Source organism: Hordeum vulgare, chromosome 7H, assembly GCF_904849725.1.
Source record: "Hordeum vulgare subsp. vulgare chromosome 7H, MorexV3_pseudomolecules_assembly, whole genome shotgun sequence".
Classification (NCBI taxonomy): Eukaryota; Viridiplantae; Streptophyta; class Magnoliopsida; order Poales; family Poaceae; genus Hordeum; species Hordeum vulgare.
Window position 1 is genome coordinate 102,223,062 of NC_058524.1, and position 19,081 is coordinate 102,242,142.

The 19,081-nt window shown below is 49.5% G+C and overlaps 1 protein-coding gene across 1 annotated transcript; it reads left to right on the forward strand.

Annotated features, from left to right (window-relative positions):
- Positions 1 to 242: 242 nt before the first annotated feature.
- On the forward strand, positions 243 to 4,177 carry LOC123410443 (perakine reductase-like). The gene is made up of 7 exons (XM_045103390.1): positions 243 to 377; positions 496 to 663; positions 1,337 to 1,540; positions 1,620 to 1,792; positions 2,589 to 2,685; positions 2,770 to 2,923; positions 3,790 to 4,177. The coding sequence occupies exons 1-7, from the start codon at positions 327 to 329 to the stop codon at positions 3,966 to 3,968; spliced, it is 1,026 nt and encodes a 341-aa protein (XP_044959325.1). The 5' UTR covers positions 243 to 326; the 3' UTR covers positions 3,969 to 4,177.
- The last annotated feature ends 14,904 nt before the right edge of the window (positions 4,178 to 19,081 follow it).

Consider the following 19,081-nt stretch of genomic DNA (forward strand, 5'->3'; position numbering starts at 1 on the left):
TTTTCTCGCGAAACTTTCCGTGAGCACATAGAGTGGGAAGATATATGCGTGAGACATTTTCCAGAATTTGTTGGTACTTAAAAATGAGCTTTCCAAAATGGATTTATATACCCATAGAATCATCCATGCACTTTTGGCTGAAAAGATCTTTCTTTTTTCCTTTTTGACGTGGAAGACGATCTCTTGGGTTTGGGCGGCATCCACCCACAAGCAATAATAAAGTAGCAAGTTTCCCTTAAAAGAAATATAAAGTAGCTAGTGTAGCCGGCGAGGTCCTCTCCCCTCAGTCTTCTTCCTCCTCTGCCTTGTTGCTACCAGTTGGATCCATGGAGCAGAGCCAGATGGCCAGAGTGAAGCTTGGCACGCAGGGCCTCGAGGTAACAAACTAACCGAAAATCCCACATTCGACCCCCTCGAATCTGCTCGCAAATCCGCGGGGAAATACCAAACTGCAGAACTGACTGATGACTTGGGGATGTGCCATTTGCGGGACAGGTGTCCAGGATCGGGTTCGGATGCATGGGTCTCACCGGCGTGTACAACGATCCGGTGCCGGAGGATGCTGGCGTCGCCATCATACGGCGCGCCTTCGACGCCGGCGTCACCTTCTTCGACACCGCCGATGCTTATGGGCCACACACCAACGAGGTCCTACTTGGAAAGGTCAAAATCCTCCTCCTCTCCAAAGTCGAATATGATGTGTTTGTGCTTTGGGCATACAGGTCGAATTAGATGGAATGCTAGAAATGTTTATCCAAGCATCACCTTCTCCTCCGTCCCAAACTATAAGATGTTTTGGTAGGCTAATTTGGAACAGAGGACGTACTACCTTTTAGCATCCGGCTGCCACGAGTAAATAGCATAAAACTACTACTTTACAGGATAGGGTCCTAAAAAACTACATGTTTTTAGTTTTTTGAAACCCTAGCCTGCAAAGTAGTAGTTTAATGCTATTTACTCGGCTGCCACAGATAGAAGCTCAGAAAGTATAGTGAATCCTTGGCAGCTTATTTATGAGTTAGCGATGCTCCTGTTATCAGTATCTGAGATGATCCTTTGTAAGCTACAATGACACATTAGTGGCGGAGTTTCACACGGATCACAGAGGGAACTGGTATCAAGAGGGTTACTGACTGAACACACAAGAGAGGGCATAATGTAAATCTCATTGTACTGTTGTTTTGTGTTTAGCAAAGCATTGTGTCTTGATCATCAGTTGTCTGCACTAAGCTCCACCACTAGACACATTGCATAAAGTCAGAATGTACTGAGGAGTTAAATTGCTGCCTTTTTCTCTGTAACTTGACAAGTGATGTGGTGTAAATGTCTTGAGCAGGCACTAAGGCAATTGCCTCGTGAAAGGGTTCAGGTGGCCACCAAGTGTGGCATTGCAGGGTTCGATGCCGGTGGCCTGTGTGTGAAGGGCACTCCAGAGTATGTGCGTGCGTGCTGCGAAGCAAGCCTCGAGCGCCTGGCTGTCGACTACATTGACCTATATTTCCTGCATCGCATTGACCAGTCGGTGCCTATAGAAGAAACTGTCAGTATCAGTCGATCGAGTAATCGTGCTCTGAATTTCGTTACTGGTGTCTGACTTCTTCTTCATTGAGCATGTGTAGATGGGGGAACTGAAGAAGCTGGTTGAAGAAGGGAAAGTCAAGTATGTTGGCTTGTCTGAGGCTAGTGCCGATACCATTAGACGGGCACATGCAGTTCATCCGATCACCGCAGTGCAGATGGAGTGGTCACTATGGACCAGGGATATAGAGGAAGATATTACCCCACTATGCAGGTTCATCCAGTCCCAGTCCTATATATACTTTTTACAAACAGACTTTTTTTTTCTTTAATTCCAGAAAGCCCAGGGTACATATTCCTTTCATACATTTTCCATCAGTGCTTATACTCGGAGGTTTAATTAGGTTTATTGGATCTCAACAAAGGCCGGCAGGATGTGTTATTAGTATCGTATTCATTATTGAACAATAGGGTCACTGACAACATCATTCCAAATCATTGAAACAAAAATTGAGGTGAATAATATTGTTTTATGGTTGGGCTATGCATCTGCGCAATTGGGCAGCTGCGCTTAGCTGATTCCTAGTCGATTAGTGCTTATAATATGAGTAAGCTACTCCTACCAACTTTTTAAGTTTTTGTCAAAAAACAAAGGAGTTCGCTGTTATGTCTTACACGGTTGATTACAGGAAAATCACTCCATCTGGCTCCATCGTCAAACTCCGGTTTGCATAAGTACGAAGTGAAAATGATAGAAAGTTTCTTTCAAGTAATGCAGTTCAGGGTAATTTTTTTGCCTGTTTGGGATTTGTAGAGAACTGAGTGATGGCCAGTGGTAAGATTGTATTGCTGCATCCCTGCTGGCCAGGGTTCCATATCCTGTCAGGAGCAAAATCCTGTTATCTCACCCTTGTGGCCGCTCCCCCGTCGGACTCATTTTCTTTCGGTTTGGAAGTTATTGACATAGAGTTCTTCTTACTCTTCATGTCCGGGGTAGCTAGCAAGCCATTTTACACTTTGTTCATGGCGTCTTCAAACATCCCTTTGTCATGTGAAGTATTTGCATTCAGGGAGCTTGGTATCGGAGTTGTTCCATACAGCCCACTTGCTCGTGGTTTCTTTGCTGGCAGGGCAGCCGTAGAGAGCATACCATCAGGGAGTTTACTGGTAAGAAAAGTCGAACTAGTATAATATTCTTCCATACAGAAAGGTAGTGTTATTTGTGTGGCCCTCTCATCTATTCCGTTGCAGTCCAAACATCCTCGGTATACCGGAGAAAACCTGGAGAAGAATAAAGTCCTGTATACACGACTTGAAATGTTGTCCACCAAGTATGGCTGCACACCTGCTCAACTTGCTCTTGCCTGGGTTCTTCATCAAGGGGACGATGTCGTTCCAATCCCTGGTACCGTTTTTAACATCCGCATGCTATGAATTAGTAGTGTTCTTCTCCCAAATACTCCCTATTATCAACCTTAATTAATTCTCCCTCCGTCCCAAAATAACTGTCTCAAGCTTAGTACAACTTTGTACTAGAGCTAGTACAAAGTTAAGACACTTATTTTGGGACGGAGGGAGTATGATCTTCTATCCATCCTATAAGAACAGGGTCTTGCACCTAGTCTACCTCTGAATGCTGGCATCTAGTACACATCTGAACCTTTCAAGCATGACAAATATTTCTAACAATGAATCAACTGGAATATTCTTGTGAAATTGAACAAAAGTGACAACATTTGTACCTTGAAGCTATTATCTCCTTACCTATATTCTTATGTTGGATCAGTCGTGGATCTAGGATCTTAAACTTGGGGTGCCACAGTTTTACATATACGATGTATGAATAACACAACTTAAATATATATGTTAAAACTCAAACAGCAGTTTTCTCAACAAAATGGAGGTTACAGAAGTGCAATCATTTTTATTACGGCAAAGCATAGCAGCTGCTGTTCACATCAGGAACTGGTATTACTCGAGTATCAGATTCTCTGAAGCACTCTTTCATCGAAGAATACGTTCTTCCTACCCACTAATGTGGTTCCTCTAGAGAAATGTTCATTCTGTTTTGTTTTTCTTTTGCTAGGGCATTCTGTGAAATTAATGCAGCAAAAATCACCCACAATTTTCTCTATTTTAACGTGTACTTCCTTTAAATGCTTGTGTTCTCCATATAGAAAAAAATATACTATCCCTCGCACGTAAAAGAAATGCCATCTATGCTGTGTCTATTTAATTTATGTGCAGTGCCTAAGTGTTCTTTGAATCTAGGGACAACAAAAGTGAAGAACCTTGATGATAACATCGAGGCTGTAAAGGTAAAGCTGAGCAAGGAAGACCTGGAAGAAATCTCAGCTGCTGTCCCCGCCGGCGACGTGGCTGGGTCCAGGGTCATTGGAATCCTGGAGCCTTATTCTTGGAGGGTTGCAAACACTCCACCTCAAATGTAGCCATGTTACCGCCTTATGCTGAATTTGTTTCCACCTTGCTGGATACAAAAAATAAGTACATTCAAGGGGGGAAATGTGAATGAATCAAGCTCATCCATACTCAACAATAGGGAAACATTGTTCCTGAAACAGCAGATGCCATTGATTTTCCGTGGGATGTATCAACTGCTACACATGATAATGAAAGGTGGCGCCAAATTCAAGTGAAACTCTTTTCTGCTGCACATTTTCTTCTGGTGTCTGTCATATGAGGAGTGAAATTAGGTATGTTGGGTATCATTCACTGAAAAATGGCACTGCTGTAATGCTTCCACGCATGACCGAATGAGATTACTCACAGAGTCCACATACTACTCCACGTAGTTATACCGAAAAAGAGTTTCCCCCGCTTTATATTATAAAGCAACCATCACCGAATACAACTGAGAGACCAAACGACGCACACAACACACACAAGATACAAAGGTGCCGGGCACCGACACACCACCCCATGAGTCAGGCAACAATGAAGCCAGACCTCCAAAGCGGTGCCTCGAAGAATGGTACGACCGAGATAGCCGCCACCGCCCGATCCACGAAGATCAGGTTTTCACCTGGAGCAAGACGGCATCAGGGGGGAGGGGGAGCACCGTGACGGAGCCTTCAGGAAGGGTACGGCTACCACGGCCGCCGCCACCGTCGGCCAGTCAAAGGACTGGGCAAGTGGTGTACCCCAGCACTCGCCCCTACCAGCGCACCCTAACTCCGTCAACCACCTGCGATCACGCCACCCGCGAGACCATGGTTGCCCGTACGCTCCGCCCACAAACGTCCTGTCACCCACCACTCGAGTTGCCGCCCTACAACCAGACATCCCCGAGACTTACACAAAGGCCCCGACTTTGGATCAACCGATGGCCCTCGACCAATATAGCCACCCGCAGATGCTTCGCTGGTAAAGCTGCACCAACCCACCCGTGGCCGAGGAGTGGGGGAGAAAGGGGAACGGACGAATCCGGACCGGCACCGCGCCGGGGACAGGTGACGCAACCACGTCGAGGCCACCAATCCCTCCAATCAAGCTCACCGTCGAGCACGAGGAAAAGGGGGGAGGGAGCACCCTCGTGTCGCCCCACCATGGTAGCTGGCACAACTCTCCGCGAGGCCCTCTGAAAACGTGTGCCCGCCGACGAGGGAGACCAGATTGACCTGTCGCCGCAATCAAGGTAGCTCACGAGGGAGGCCCTCCCGCGTCAAGCGCCGCCGTCCAGCCGCAAGGGCCCGACTGAACAGGGTCGCCCACATCCACCGCTGCCGCGCCGCCCCCACACCATCATGCCACGTCGAGAGAAGCCGTCAGCAGCCCAGGACGCCCGCGACCCGCAGCACCAGGGGCGGATCCGAACGCATGGAGTCGCCGCCGCCATTACTGCTAGTCGGCCTGCACCACCACCAAGCCACCCGTCGCACTACTGCCACGCCCCCATCCCTGCCCGCGCCAGAGTGCCGATGTGCTGCCGCACTCGACCACCAATGTTGCATCCCGATAGCGAGGGCCAGCCTGAGCCGCATCCCCCAAGTGTGGAGACGAAGGGGCCCGCCACCGCCGGCGACGCACGGGCTTCGCCCACGCGCTCCCTGGCGGCGTGCGAGGCTTCGGGGTGGGGCGGTGGATCTAGGGTTGCCCGCAGGAGCGCCTCGGGAGGGAGGAGGAGAAAACCCCTATCTCATCCAGTCCCCTGTAGCTATACCAAAGTAACCCACCGCAAGGCCAAACATGATCTTTGACTTACACGTAATGACTGATGGTTTTAATGCAGGTCCCAAGTCAGTTAGGAGGTGTCTTGATCTATGTGGAGCAGGATGTTGCACAATAAGATAGACTAGCTAGCCCGTTAGTTTGTTAGGATTTGCTTTCCAGTCGGTTTTCGTTAGCTAGTTAATAGGTCAAGTTCAGTTAGCAGCTAGCCAGTGGCTAAAACCCCGCCAGACGTGGACTGTGCGATCGGCGGGGGAGTAGTTGGCGTCGTGGACCGAGTGCTCGATCGTGGGATGGCACGATTTAGTAGGAGCGTCGGGATCACGGCACCGTTCCTGTTTTTCAGTTAATAAGAAGAAGATCGAAAAGCAGCAGATAGTTAGAGCTACACAAAACACTCCTCTCTCTCTCGCCATTGACACTTGAGTCGAGCTCTCTGGTAGTTCGCAGGGTGACAAGTGGCATCAGAGCCATGGTAGGAACCCTGGCGACCGGCGGCGCCCGGTCGCAGACACCCCTCGCCTCCGCGCGCCGTCCCAGGATCGGGGAAGGACCCGGCGTCGCGGTGACATGGTGGTACAACAGGTGGTGCAGCCAGCGTCCTCGAGCGGCGCGCTCCCAATGCTGTCACGCACCAACTACGCGGAGTGGGCCCTGTTGATGAAGGTCTACCTCCAAGCTCATGGCTGGTGGGGGCGGTAGCCCACGGAGAGGCCTCCTACCACGACGAGCGCAACGCCATGATCACCATCCTTCGAGGTCTTCCGGCGGATGTGCTGCTCGCGGTGGGGGAGAAGGAGAACGCCAAGGAGGCGTGGGATGCGATCACCACGCAGCGCCTTGGCGCCACACGGGTGCGAGAGGCAAATGCGCAGAAGCTCCGCCGTGATTTCGAGAGCATCAGCTTTCGCGACAAAGAGAACATCGACGACTTCTCGCTTCGCCTCTCCAGCATCGTCTCCGGACTGCGCGCCCTTGGAGAAACCCTAGAAGAACAAAAGGTAGTGGCCAACTTTCTTCGCGTTGTGCCACAACAATTGCGCAGGTGGCCATCGCGATCGAGACTCTGCTGGACATCAGCACACTGTCGCTGGATGAGGTCACAGGGCGACTGCGCGTCGTGCAAGATCGCCTCGACGATGCGCACGGGGGCGACAGTGGTCAAGGTGGCCGTCTACTCCTCACCTGGGAGGAGTGGGAGGCGTGCCATCACCAAGCACGTCCCCTGGCTCTCCCTCGGTCGGGAACAACAACCGCGGGGGGGGGGGGGGGGGGGGGGGGGGCAGGGGCCGCGGTCGCGGAGGCGGCCGAGGAGGCGGACGCGGTGGCGGACGTGGTGGAGACTACCCCGACAAGAGCGGCGGCGACAAAGAAAAATGTCGGTACTGCGGCATCAAAGGGCACTGTGTGCGTGATTGCAGGAAGAAGAAGAGGGAGGAGGATGCGCTCCTCGCCCAGGCAGACGAGGAAGGTGATCCGCAGCTGCTTCTCGCCGAGGCATTCAGTCTCATGATTGCGGCCGTGGAGCACGCCGACCCGATGCCGGACGCGGTCTACCTCAACGAAGACCAGTCGAACATCACTCCCACTGCTCACACCATCGCCGACCAGGACGTGATGTGGTACCTTGACACCGGGGCCTCCAACCACATGACACGCGACCGCACTGCATTCACCGAGCTCGACACTGGCATCACCGGATCCGTGAGGTTCGGCGATGGCTCAGTGGTTCGCATCGAGGGGCGAGGCACCATCGTCTTCTCCATCAACGGGGGAGCACAACGCACCCTCACGGATGTGTACTTCATCCCCAGGCTAAAGAGCAGCGTGGTGAGCTTAGGGCAGCTCGATGAGAACGGCTGCGACATCAGCCTTCGCCGAGGTGTGCTCGCCATCCACGACCGGCGCGGGACACTCATCGTCAAGGTACAGAGATCGCCGAATCGTCTGTACAAACTGAACCTCTCCCCCGTCCGACAAACCTGCCTGGCTGCACACACGGACAGCGTGTCATGGCGATGGCATGCGCGTTTCGGCCACCTGCACGTCGACGCACTGCAGAGGATGGCTCGGACGGCGATGGTGCGAGAGCTGCCCGACATCGAGCAAACTGGAGAGCTCTGCCAGGCGTGCCTCGCTGGCAAGCAGCGCCGAACACCTTTTCCCCAGGTGGCCAAGTACCGAGCAGAAGTGCCACTCGACCTTGTTCACGCAGATCTTTGCGGAGCGATCACGCCGGCGATACTTCCTACTCCTCGTGGATGACCATAGTCGCTTCATGTGGCTCACCCTGCTCGCGACCAAAGACGAAGCAGGGATGGCGATCAAGAAATTCCAGGCCAGTGCCGAGGCACACGCACGCCGCAAACTGGGCACGCTGCGCACTGACCGCGGTGGCGAGTTCACGTCTACGACACTGGGGGAACACTTCGCGAGCACTTGAGTACAGCGGCATCTGACGGCACCGTACTCGCCACAGCAGAACGGCGTCGTCGAGAGGCGCAACCAGACGGTGGTGGGCATGGCCAGGAGCATGATGAAGGCGAAAGGCATGCCGGATTACTTCTGGGGGGAGGCGGTGACTACGGCAGTCTACCTCCTGAACCGGGCGTTCACTCGCAGCGTCCATGGGATGACTCCCTACGAGGCGTGGCACGGCAAGAAGCCCGAGGTGAGCCACCTGCGCGTATTTGGATGTGTTGCCCATGTCAAGACCGCATGCCCAAACCTCAAGAAGCTGGAAGACAGGAGCACGCCCATGGTCTTCATAGGATATGAGCCTGGCTCCAAGGCATACAGAGTCTACGACCCGGCAAGCCGCCGGGTGCACGTCTCTCGGGACATAGTGTTCGACGAGAATGCCAACTGCGATTGGGGGAACGAGGCGGTGAACACAGGCGGGACGTTCACAGTGGACTTCATGTCACTGGGAAGAACGGAAGAAGCACCGGCGTCGAGATCATCGTCGACGCCACGATCACCGCCGACACCTCAAGACCCAGCAGCCGAACCACTTGATCCAGTCACGGCAACACCCGTTCCCACGCCCACGGCGACTGACCCAGAACAGGGGATTGGAGCGATGCCCACACCTGCAGGCTGGCGAGACGTGTAGTACGCCACGCCACCGCCATATGATCCGGACTTGTACGACGACGTCAACGACCCTGATGCGGTTCATCGCTTCCGCCACATGGAGGACATACTCAAGACTGGAGCAGCCAACGCCGGGAGGACAGAACAGCTGCTCCTCCTACCCGAGGGGAACCAGCTACGTTCGCAGAGGCTGAGCACCATGCGGCATGGAGGGCAGCGATGAAAGAGGAGATGGAGTGCATCGAGTCCAACCAGACTTGGTCTCTCTGTGATCTGCCCGCAGGTCACCGCTCGACTGGGCTCAAATGGGTCTTCAAGGAGAAGAGGAACGCAGCCAGCGAGGTGATCAAGCACAAGGCGCGCCTCGTCGCAAAGGGCTTCGTGCAGCGCGCTGGCATCGACTTTGAAGAGGTTTTCGCGCCGGTGGCGCGTCTTGACTCCGTGAGGGTCTTGCTCGCCGTGGCTGCACAGGAGAGCTGGGAGGTGCATCACCTGGATGTCAAGTCCGCCTTCCTCAACGACGGACTTGAGGAGGAGGTGTACGTGGTGCAACCGCCCGGTCTCGAGGCCGCCGGCGAAGCACACAAGGTGCTCCGGCTGCACAAAGCCCTCTATGGACTGCGCCAAGCACCGCGCGCGTGGTACGCAAAGCTAGACCACAATCTTCACGCGCTCGGGCTCGAGAAGTGTACGTCGGAGCATGCAGTCTACACACGCACGGGAGACGGAGGGCGCCTTCTCGTCGGTGTGTATGTAGACGACTTGATCGTCACCGGAGCATCCACAGCGGCGATTGAGGATTTCAAGGGGGAGATGATGTCGCTCTTCAAGATGAGCAACCTGGGCTTGCTGTCCTACTACCTTGGGATCGAGGTGGAGCAGAAGCCGGGACGGATCGTCATCACGCAGTCCTCGTACGTCGGAAATCTCCTTGAAAAGGCCGGCATGGATGAATGCCACCCAGTCGCCACACAGATGCAGCCGCGCCTCAAGCTCAGCAAGGAGGGCTCTGGCGACCCCGTGGACACCACGCACTTCAGAAGCGTGGTCGGGAGCCTCCGCTACCTCACCCACACGCGGCCGGACATCACTTACGCCGTAGGCTACATCAACAGGTTCATGGAGGCACCGAGAAGCGAGCACTGGGCGGCGGTGAGACAGCTCCTGAGATACATCGCCGACAGACAACAACTAGGGTGCTGCTACGCCCGACGAGCCCGGGGCGCAGAACTCGTCGGGTACAGCGACTCGGACCTGGGCGGGGATGTAGATGACCGCAAGAGCACCAGCGGCACCATCTTCTTCCTAGGAGACAGCCCGGTGTCTTGGCAGTCCGCGAAGCAGAAGATCGTCGTGCTTTCGTCCTGTGAGGCGGAGTACGTCGCCGCAGCAGGAGCAGCGTGCCAGGGAATCTGGCTCAGGCGGCTGGTGGGGGAGCTACTCGGGCATGTCGACGGCGCTGTCAAGCTCTGCGTCGACAACAAATCGGCAATCGCGCTAAGCAAGAATCTTGTTTTCCATGACAGGAGCAAACACATTGAGCTCCGCTACCATTTCATCCGCCAGTGTGTCGAAGACGGAAGCATCGACATTCAGTATGTGCGAACTGGTGATCAACTCGCTGACGTTCTCACGAAGGCGCTCGGACGGATTCAGTTCCAGGAGACGCGTGATCGTGTGGGGGTCATCAGCTGCAAGCCAGCCTAGCTTAGGGGGAGTTTGTTGCACAATAAGCTAGACTAGCTAGCCCGTTAGTTTGTTAGGATTTGCTTTCCAGTCGGTTTCCGTTAGCTAGTTAATAGGTCAAGTTCAGTTAGCAGTTAGCCAGTGGCTAAAACCCCGCCAGACGTGGACTGTGCGATCGGCGGGGGAGTAGTTGGCGTCGTGGACCGAGTGCTCGATCGTGGGATGGCGCGATTCAGTAGGAGCGTCGGGATCACGACACCGTTCCTGTTTTTCAGTTAATAAGAAGAAGATCGAAAAGCAGCAGACAGTTAGAGCTGCACAAAACACTCCTCTCTCTCTCTCGCCATTGACAGTCGAGCCGAGCTCTCTGGTAGTTCGCAGGGCGACACAGGAGAAACCTTGTTGGTTCATGCATGCCTAAATAAAGAGATCTAGCTAGATACATAGTAGAGTCCTTGTCTTGCGCTCCAAGATGATGATGCGCCCTATATCATCGGTACATGGACTTTGAGTAGCGTCCTTGGGTCACCCACATATTCCTTTGGCCCTTTCTATCGTCGATGGACTTCCAGTAACGAGAAATATTTTGAATGTAATACTCAAGCACACGGTGATCTAGGGCTTTAGAGTAGCGTTCATACTTGCCTCGCAAGCATTTTTTGCGATAAAGGGAATATATTAATATCATGAAGATATCAATTACACCCAGCCTCTGCATCAACAATATATCGAAGACATACAGGATGCACACAACCAAGAAAAAAATATAAAAAACAAAGACCCGTCGCAGTGATGAAACACTCGCAACAACAACACTCTAACCACCATCAAAGACAACACCCGGACTACAGAAGATGAAGGTGCGTTATATCGACTAGAGGGGAGGGGGTGAATAGGTGATTTTTACAATTTCATCATTGAGGAAATTCCTAGTGAGGAAAGTCGTCAGTCATGAACTGAGAGCAGCGGAAATAGAACAGGATCAGGGGTGCAAAAACGTCTACTGCAAAGTACTAAGCGAGATTTCAGAAATTTGGTTTGCACAAGTCACAAGTATAGGATAAGCAGGTGAAGATTAACTCAGGTGTAGAATTTGAGGTTGAGGAAATTCAGAGAAAGTCTTCACTCAAATTCTTCAAACAGTACAGATGAAAGTCTTCAAGATACAATTAAGAAAATGAGATAGTTAAAGAAATAGAACCCGTAGCTTGATGAATACAGTTGTTGATGACCCAGTTCCAACTGTTGTGACAGTTGTACATCTGGTTTGGAGCGGCTTGGTATTGAAACCAAAGTACACACAGTCCTGGGACACACGGTCCCTATCGTATTCTCCTTGAGCTAAGGACACACAGTCCTCGCCCAACACTCGTGGTAAGTTTTGAGGGCAGACTTCCAAACCCTCACATACTCGGTCACCCGGCTATCCATAATTGACTGCTGGATGCTATAGACCATGACGCCTAGCCGTCTGGAGGATACACAATCCTCAAAGGTAACAAGCGTCGGTTCCACACAGGAATAATTTCTTAAGTGATGCTCAATCACTTGGGTTTTGGTTTGGGTTTGGTGTTTGGGGTATTTCCTCACTTGATGATTTACTCTCGAAGACTCTTAGGAATTTGGGTTGCTCTAAATGACTAGTGTTAGTTTCTCTCGGAGCAGCCAACCAGCTAGTGATTGTGGGGTGGCTATTTATAGCCTGGGAGCATCCCAACATGATTTGACATAAATGCCATTGAATAATATGACTGCTGGGTGGATAAGATTTGTGACAGGTGGCGCGTGGTATGACAATGGTCGGAACTTTCAACTGTGAAAGTCCTCATGTCTCTCCTATTCCTCACTCTGAGGCTTTGGTAGATTTAGGTTTGGGTTGAGCATCATGAAGAAGTTTGTTCCATAGTTTTACCTCGACCCCCTTTAACAATATAGTGTTCCTATGACTCAAGTGTAAAGAAAATTAAACAAAAAGAATAAATCTTCAAGGTTCAAAGTCTTGAGAGTATTTTCTTCAGGACACACCGAATTCCTCATCTTCAACATCTTCTTGAGGAATATCAATTTCTTCGCGATCAAAGTCTTCATGGAATGACCAAAGTCTTCACCCAAAGACATACATTTTTAGGTGTCGATTTTCATCGAATAACTCAAACTCCTCAGCGACTTATAGAGCATGTGTACACTCACAAACATATCAGTCTCTTAACCTATAAGTCTTCAAACCACCAAAATCACTAAGGGGCACTAGATGCACTTACAATCTCCCCCTTTTTGGTGGTTGATGACAAATAGGTTAAGTTTTCAACGGGGATAATAATATGAAATGTAGGTACCGAGTTTGAGGAATTTTAAGTCAAGATATAGAGAAACTCCCCTAAAGATGTGCATGTTTTGAGGAATTTGCTTTGAACAGCAGATGCACATTGATGATTTATATCATGGAGATCTCACCCTGTATCTTGCAATTCATGCATCATTTGACATATAGTATGAGGAATTAGGGATGCATGATGAAAAATGGTGTCTATCGAGTTTCAACATGCCTGCATTGATTAACTTGAGGAATAAGCATGCGAGGAAAAAAGTTCAAAATTATCAGAACGCCATTGAGCTTAAGTTACAACTCATTACATCAAAAACTTCAGAAGAACCAAGCGTTCGTAACTTAATAAAGTTTATAATTCCATAAATAAATCCCGCTTGAAGGCTAACTCTCAGATTTCTCCTCCTTTGTCATCAAGTGACGAAAAGAGACGAAACTGAGGAATAACGCCCATGAAGAATTTCACTTCTGTGTTGAGGATGAGGCGCAGGCAGTCTTCGAGTTAGACTTCCTTGTTGGGACTATTGAAGTATCCTCAGGTTCTTCATCTGAATCAGCAGTGCGGAATGAAGAAAATAAGTTGTCCACCAAGTCAGGAAGTGGAATAGACTTGAATTTCTTCTTAGGTGGCCATGACTAGTCAAAGTCACGAGAGAATTCCAATTCTTCAAGTTCCTCAGGAGTCTTCAGGTGAGACAGTATGGCCCAAGTGCGATCAAATACCTCATGAAGATAATAGTGATTTTTCTTCACAACATTTTGAGTCTCGTTGAGGGTTTTCACAATGGAGCCAAACTGGTGTTTTACCCACTTGTGATTGTGATCAACATTTTGGTGAAGACTGAGGAGAAGCTCTCCGTTAGTCATCACCCTTGGGGCAGTTGGGCTTGAAGGTTCTTGAGTGGCAGTTTCATCATATGAGGAATAAGAGTCAGCCTTGCGAAATTGACCATTCAGGGGCCGATTTCCTTCATCAATCACTGACTTGCCTTTGCCTTCAACTGGTTCAAAAGATTTCTTGACGACTTTGATAGGCGGAAGATATCTGAGGTGATTCTTAAAGTCAGCTTGGTAGTTGATGGTGGATCTATTCCTGGTGAATCACATGATCCAAGGCGCATAAATCTTCAGCACAAATGGTGACAATGCATTATCGGCCAAAGTCCTCAAGAATAAATCATGAAGGTTCATTGGGATGCCATGAAGAACAGGATATTCTTCATGATGCCTAAAAACATCTTCTTCATTGTCATGCCCTTTGATAGGTGCGATGGAATATGACAAAATTCTGTGGACAGTTCTGGGCTCATAGTTCAGGTCGTTCACCAGGAATCTAGTCCTTGGAGGTTGGCCTTGAGCCAAAGGTTTCAGGAGGACTTCCATGAACTTCTTTGGCAGTTCCCTTTCATCATACATTCTGACTACATTTTCTAAAGGAATTGAGATTGGAAGAGCTCGAAGCAATTATGTGGCTGGAGCTTTGTAGTGAGTGCGCTGTGTCATCCAGTCCAAGACCCACATGTTGACGTCTTTGGAGTCACCTGAGATATGCAGTTTGGCATAGAACTGAAGAATAATGTCAGTATTCTAGTCACCAATATCTGTACAGAATGGCAGTATCCCTGCTTCGTGAAGAAGATTCAGTACTGGGTGAAGCAAGGAATGTGGGTGTGAAGAAATATCTTCTTTCTTCCACAAAGCACAGAACCATAGTAGTTAAGTTGAGTTCTGGTCCAGAACTTTCTGTGCCTGATCCGAAGCCTATCATAAGGGTTTTCTCTAGTGAAGAAATGACGTTCATCATAGAAGTCTTCCTTTAGAAACTTTGGCCTCTTTGAGAAGGGCTGATGAGACTTTGGTTCAAGATTATGTTGTTGATCATCTTGAAAATTTCTAGCCACCACAATTGCAGTTTCAGGATTTACCACTACAATTGCAGTTTCATCACCAGTATTTTCATCCTGAGATGAGTCATTTTCATCACGAGCTTGTTCTTCAGCTTGAGGAATATACTATGCTGAGTGAGCAGATGTAGTTTCTTCAGCTGAATCTTGATCTAGTGTTGATTTTGTTGGAATTATGCCCTAGAGGCAATAATAAATGTATAGTTATTATTATAATTCCTGTATCAAGATAATAGTTTATTATCCATGCTATAATTGTATTGAATGAAGACTCATTTACATGTGTGGATACATAGACGAAACACCGTCCCTAGCATGCCTCTAGTTGGCTAGCCAGTTGATCGATGATAGTCAGTGTCTTCTGATTATGAACAAGGTGTTGTTGCTTGATAACTGGATTACGTCATTGGGAGAATCACGTGATGGACTAGACCCAAACTAATAGACGTAGCATGTTGATCGTGTCATTTTGTTGCTACTGTTTTCTGCATGTCAAGTATTTATTCCTATGACCATGAGATCATATAACTCACTGACACCGGAGGAATGCTTTGTGTGTATCAAACGTCACAACGTAACTGGGTGACTATAAAGATGCTCTACAGGTATCTCCGAAGGTGTTAGTTGAGTTAGTATGGATCAAGACTGGGATTTGTCACTCCGTGTGACGGAGAGGTATCTCGGGGCCCACTCGGTAATACAGCATCACACATAAGCCTTGCAAGCAATGTAACTTAGTGTAAGTTGCGGGATCTTGTATTACGGAACGAGTAAAGAGACTTGCCGGTAAACGAGATTGAAATAGGTATGCGGATACTGACGATCGAATCTCGGGCAAGTAACATACCGAAGGACAAAGGGAATGACATACGGGATTATACGAATCCTTGGCACTGAGGTTCAAACGATAAGATCTTCGTAGAATATGTAGGATCCAATATGGGCATCCAGGTCCCGCTATTGGATATTGACCGAGGAGTCTCTCGGGTCATGTCTACATAGTTCTCGAACCCGCAGGGTCTGCACACTTAAGGTTCGACGTTGTTTTATGCGTATTTGAGTTATATGGTTGGTTACCGAATGTTGTTCGGAGTCCCGGATGAGATCACGGACGTCACGAGGGTTTCCGGAATGGTCCAGAAACGAAGATTGATATATAGGATGACCTCATTTGATTACCGGAAGGTTTTCGGAGTTACCGGGAATGTACCGGGAATGACGAATGGGTTCCGGGAGTTCACCGGGGGGGGGGGGGGGGGGGCAACCCACCCCGGGGAAGCCCATAGGCTTTGGGGAGACACACCAGCCCTTAGTGGGCTGGTGGGACAGCCCCAAGTGGGCCTATGCGCCAAGAAAAAGAAATCAAAGGAAAAGAAAAAAAAAGAGGGAGGAAGTGGGAAGGGAGGGGGACTCCTCCCACCAAACCAAGTCCAACTCGGTTTGGGGGGGGAGTCCTCCCCCCCTTGGCTCGGCCGACCCCTTGAGGGTCCCTTGGACCCCAAGGCAAGGTCCCCCTCCCTCCTCCTATATATATGGAGCTTTTAGGGCAGATTTGAGACGACTTTCTCACGGCTGCCCGACCACATACCTCCATAGTTTTTCCTCTAGATCGCGTTTCTGCGGAGCTCGGGCGGAGCCCTGCTGAGACAAGATCATCACCAACCTCCGGAGCGCCGTCACGCTGCCGGAGAACTCTTCTACCTCTCCGTCTCTCTTGCTGGATCAAGAAGGCCGAGATCATCGTCGAGTTGTACGTGTGCTGAACGCGGAGGTGCCGTCCGTTCGGTACTAGATCGTGGGACTGATCGCGGGATTGTTCGCGGGGCGGATCGAGGGACGTGAGGACGTTCCACTACATCAACCGCGTTCTCTAACGCTTCTGCTGTACGATCTACAAGGGTACGTAGATCACTCATCCCCTCTCGTAGATGGACATCACCATGATAGGTCTTCGTGCGCGTAGGAAATTTTTTGTTTCCCATGCGACGTTACCCAACAGTGGCATCATGAGCTAGGTTCATGCGTAGATGTCTTCTCGAGTAGAACACAAAAGTTTTTGTGGGCGGTGATGTGTGTTTTTCTGCCCTCCTTAGTCTTTTCTTGATTCCGCGGTATTGTTGGATTGAAGCGGCTTGGACCGACATTACTCGTACGCTTACGAGAGACTGGTTTCATCGTTACGAGTAACCCCCTTTGCTCAAAGATGACTGGCAAGTGACGGTTTCTCCAACTTTAGTTGAATCGGATTTGACCGAGGAGGTCCTTGGATGAGGTTAAATAGCAACTCATATATCTCCGTTGTGGTGTTTGCGTAAGTAAGATGCGATCCTACTAGATACCCTTGGTCACCACGTAAAACATGCAACAACAAAATTAGAGGACGTCTAACTTGTTTTTGCAGGGTATGATTGTGATGTGACATGGCCAATGATGTGATGTGATATATTGGATGTATGAGATGATCATGTTGCAATAGAAATATCGACTTGCACGTCGATGATACGGCAACCGGCAGGAGCCATAGGGTTGTCTTTATACTAACGTTTGTGCTTGCAGATGCGTTTACTATTTTGCTAGGATGTAGCTTTAGTAGTAATAGCATAAGTAGCACGACAACCCCGATGGCAACACGTTGATGGATGATCATGGTGTGGAGCCGGTGACAAGAAGATCGTGCCGGTGCTTTGGTGATGGAGATCAAGAAGCACGTGATGATGGCCATATCATGTCACTTATGAATTGCATGTGATGTTAATCCTTTTATGCACCTTATTTTGCTTAGAACGACGGTAGCATTATGAGGTGATCTCTCACTAAAATTTCAAGACGAAATTGTGTTCTCCCCGACTGTGCACCGTTGCTACAGTTCGTCGTTTCGAGACACCACGTGATGATCGGGTGTGATAGACTCAACGTTCACATACAACGGGTGCAAAACAGTTGCGCACGCGGAACACTCGGGTTAAGCTTGACGAGCCTAGCATGTGCAGACATGGCCTCGGAACACATGAGACCGAAAGGTCGATCATGAATCATATAGTTGATATGATTAGCATAGGGATGTTTACCACTGAAACTATACTCAACTCACGTGATGGTCGGACTTGGGATAGTGTAAATGGATCATGAACCACTCAAATGACTAGAGAGATGTACTTTTTGAGTGGGAGTTTAGCATATAATTTGATTAAGTTGAACTCTAATTATCTTGAACATAGTCTAAGTCCACTTTGAATATATTTGTGTTGTAGATCATGGCTCACGCAAGTGTCATCCTGAATTTTAATACGTTCCTAGAGAAAGCTAAGTTGAAAGATGATGGAAGCAACTTTGTAGACTGGGCTCGTAATCTTAAGCTAATCTTACAAGCTGGGAAGAAGGATTATGTCCTTAATGCTGCGCTAGGAGATGAACCACCCGCTACGGCTGATCAGGATGTTAAGAACGCTTGGTTAGCGCGTAAGGAGGACTACTCAATAGTTCAATGTGCAGTCTTGTATGGCTTAGAACAGGGACTTCAACGTCGCTTTGAGCGTCATGGAGCATTTGAGATGTTCCAGGAGTTGAAGTTTATCTTTCAGAAGAACACCCGGATCGAGAGGTATGAGACCTCCGATAATTTCTATGCTTGCAAGATGGAGGAAAACTCGTCTGTCAGTGAACATGTGCTCAAAATGTCTGGGTACTCAAACCGTCTAGCTGAACTGGGGATTGAACTCCCGCAAGAAGCTATCACTGACAGAATCCTTCAATCACTGCTGCCAAGCTATAAAGGCTTTGTGTTGAACTACAACATGCAAGGGATGAACAAGTCTCCCGGCGAGTTGTTTGCGATGCTGAAAGTCGCAGAGTCTGAACTCCGTAAAGAGCATCAAGTGTTGATGGTGAGCAAGACCACTAGTTTCAAGAGAAACGACAAAGGCAAGAAGGGCAATTCGAAGAAGAGCGGCAAGCCTGTTGCCAATCCGCCGAAGAAACCCAAGGCTGGACCTAAGCCTGAAACAGAGTGCTTCTATTGCAAGGGTATGGGTCACTGGAAGCGCAATTGCCCCAAGTATCTGGCAGATAAGAAGGCGGGCAAAGAAAAATCAGGTATATTTGATATACATGTTATTGATGTGTACTTAACTAGCTCTCGTAGTAGTGCCTGGGTATTTGATACCGGTTCTGTTGCTCATATTTGCAACTCGAAACAGGAACTGCGGAATAGGCGAAGGCTGGCGAAAGACGAAGTGATGATGCACGTAGGAAATGGTTCCAAGGTTGATGCAATCGCCGTCGGCACAGTGTCACTTCAGCTACCATCGGGATTAGTGATGAACTTAAATCATTGTTACTTAGTGCCTGCGTTGAGCATGAACAT

What these genes read in the sequence shown, in the direction of transcription:
- LOC123410443 (XM_045103390.1), top strand. Translation starts at nt 327, where the DNA reads ATGGAGCAGAGCCAGATGGCCAGAGTGAAGCTTGGCACGCAGGGCCTC. An exon ending in ACGAGGTCCTACTTGGAAAG is followed by an intron (nt 664 to 1,336) that starts GTCAAAATCCTC and finishes TGTCTTGAGCAG; the next exon opens with GCACTAAGGCAATTGCCTCG. An exon ending in CGGTGCCTATAGAAGAAACT is followed by an intron (nt 1,541 to 1,619) that starts GTCAGTATCAGT and finishes GAGCATGTGTAG; the next exon opens with ATGGGGGAACTGAAGAAGCT.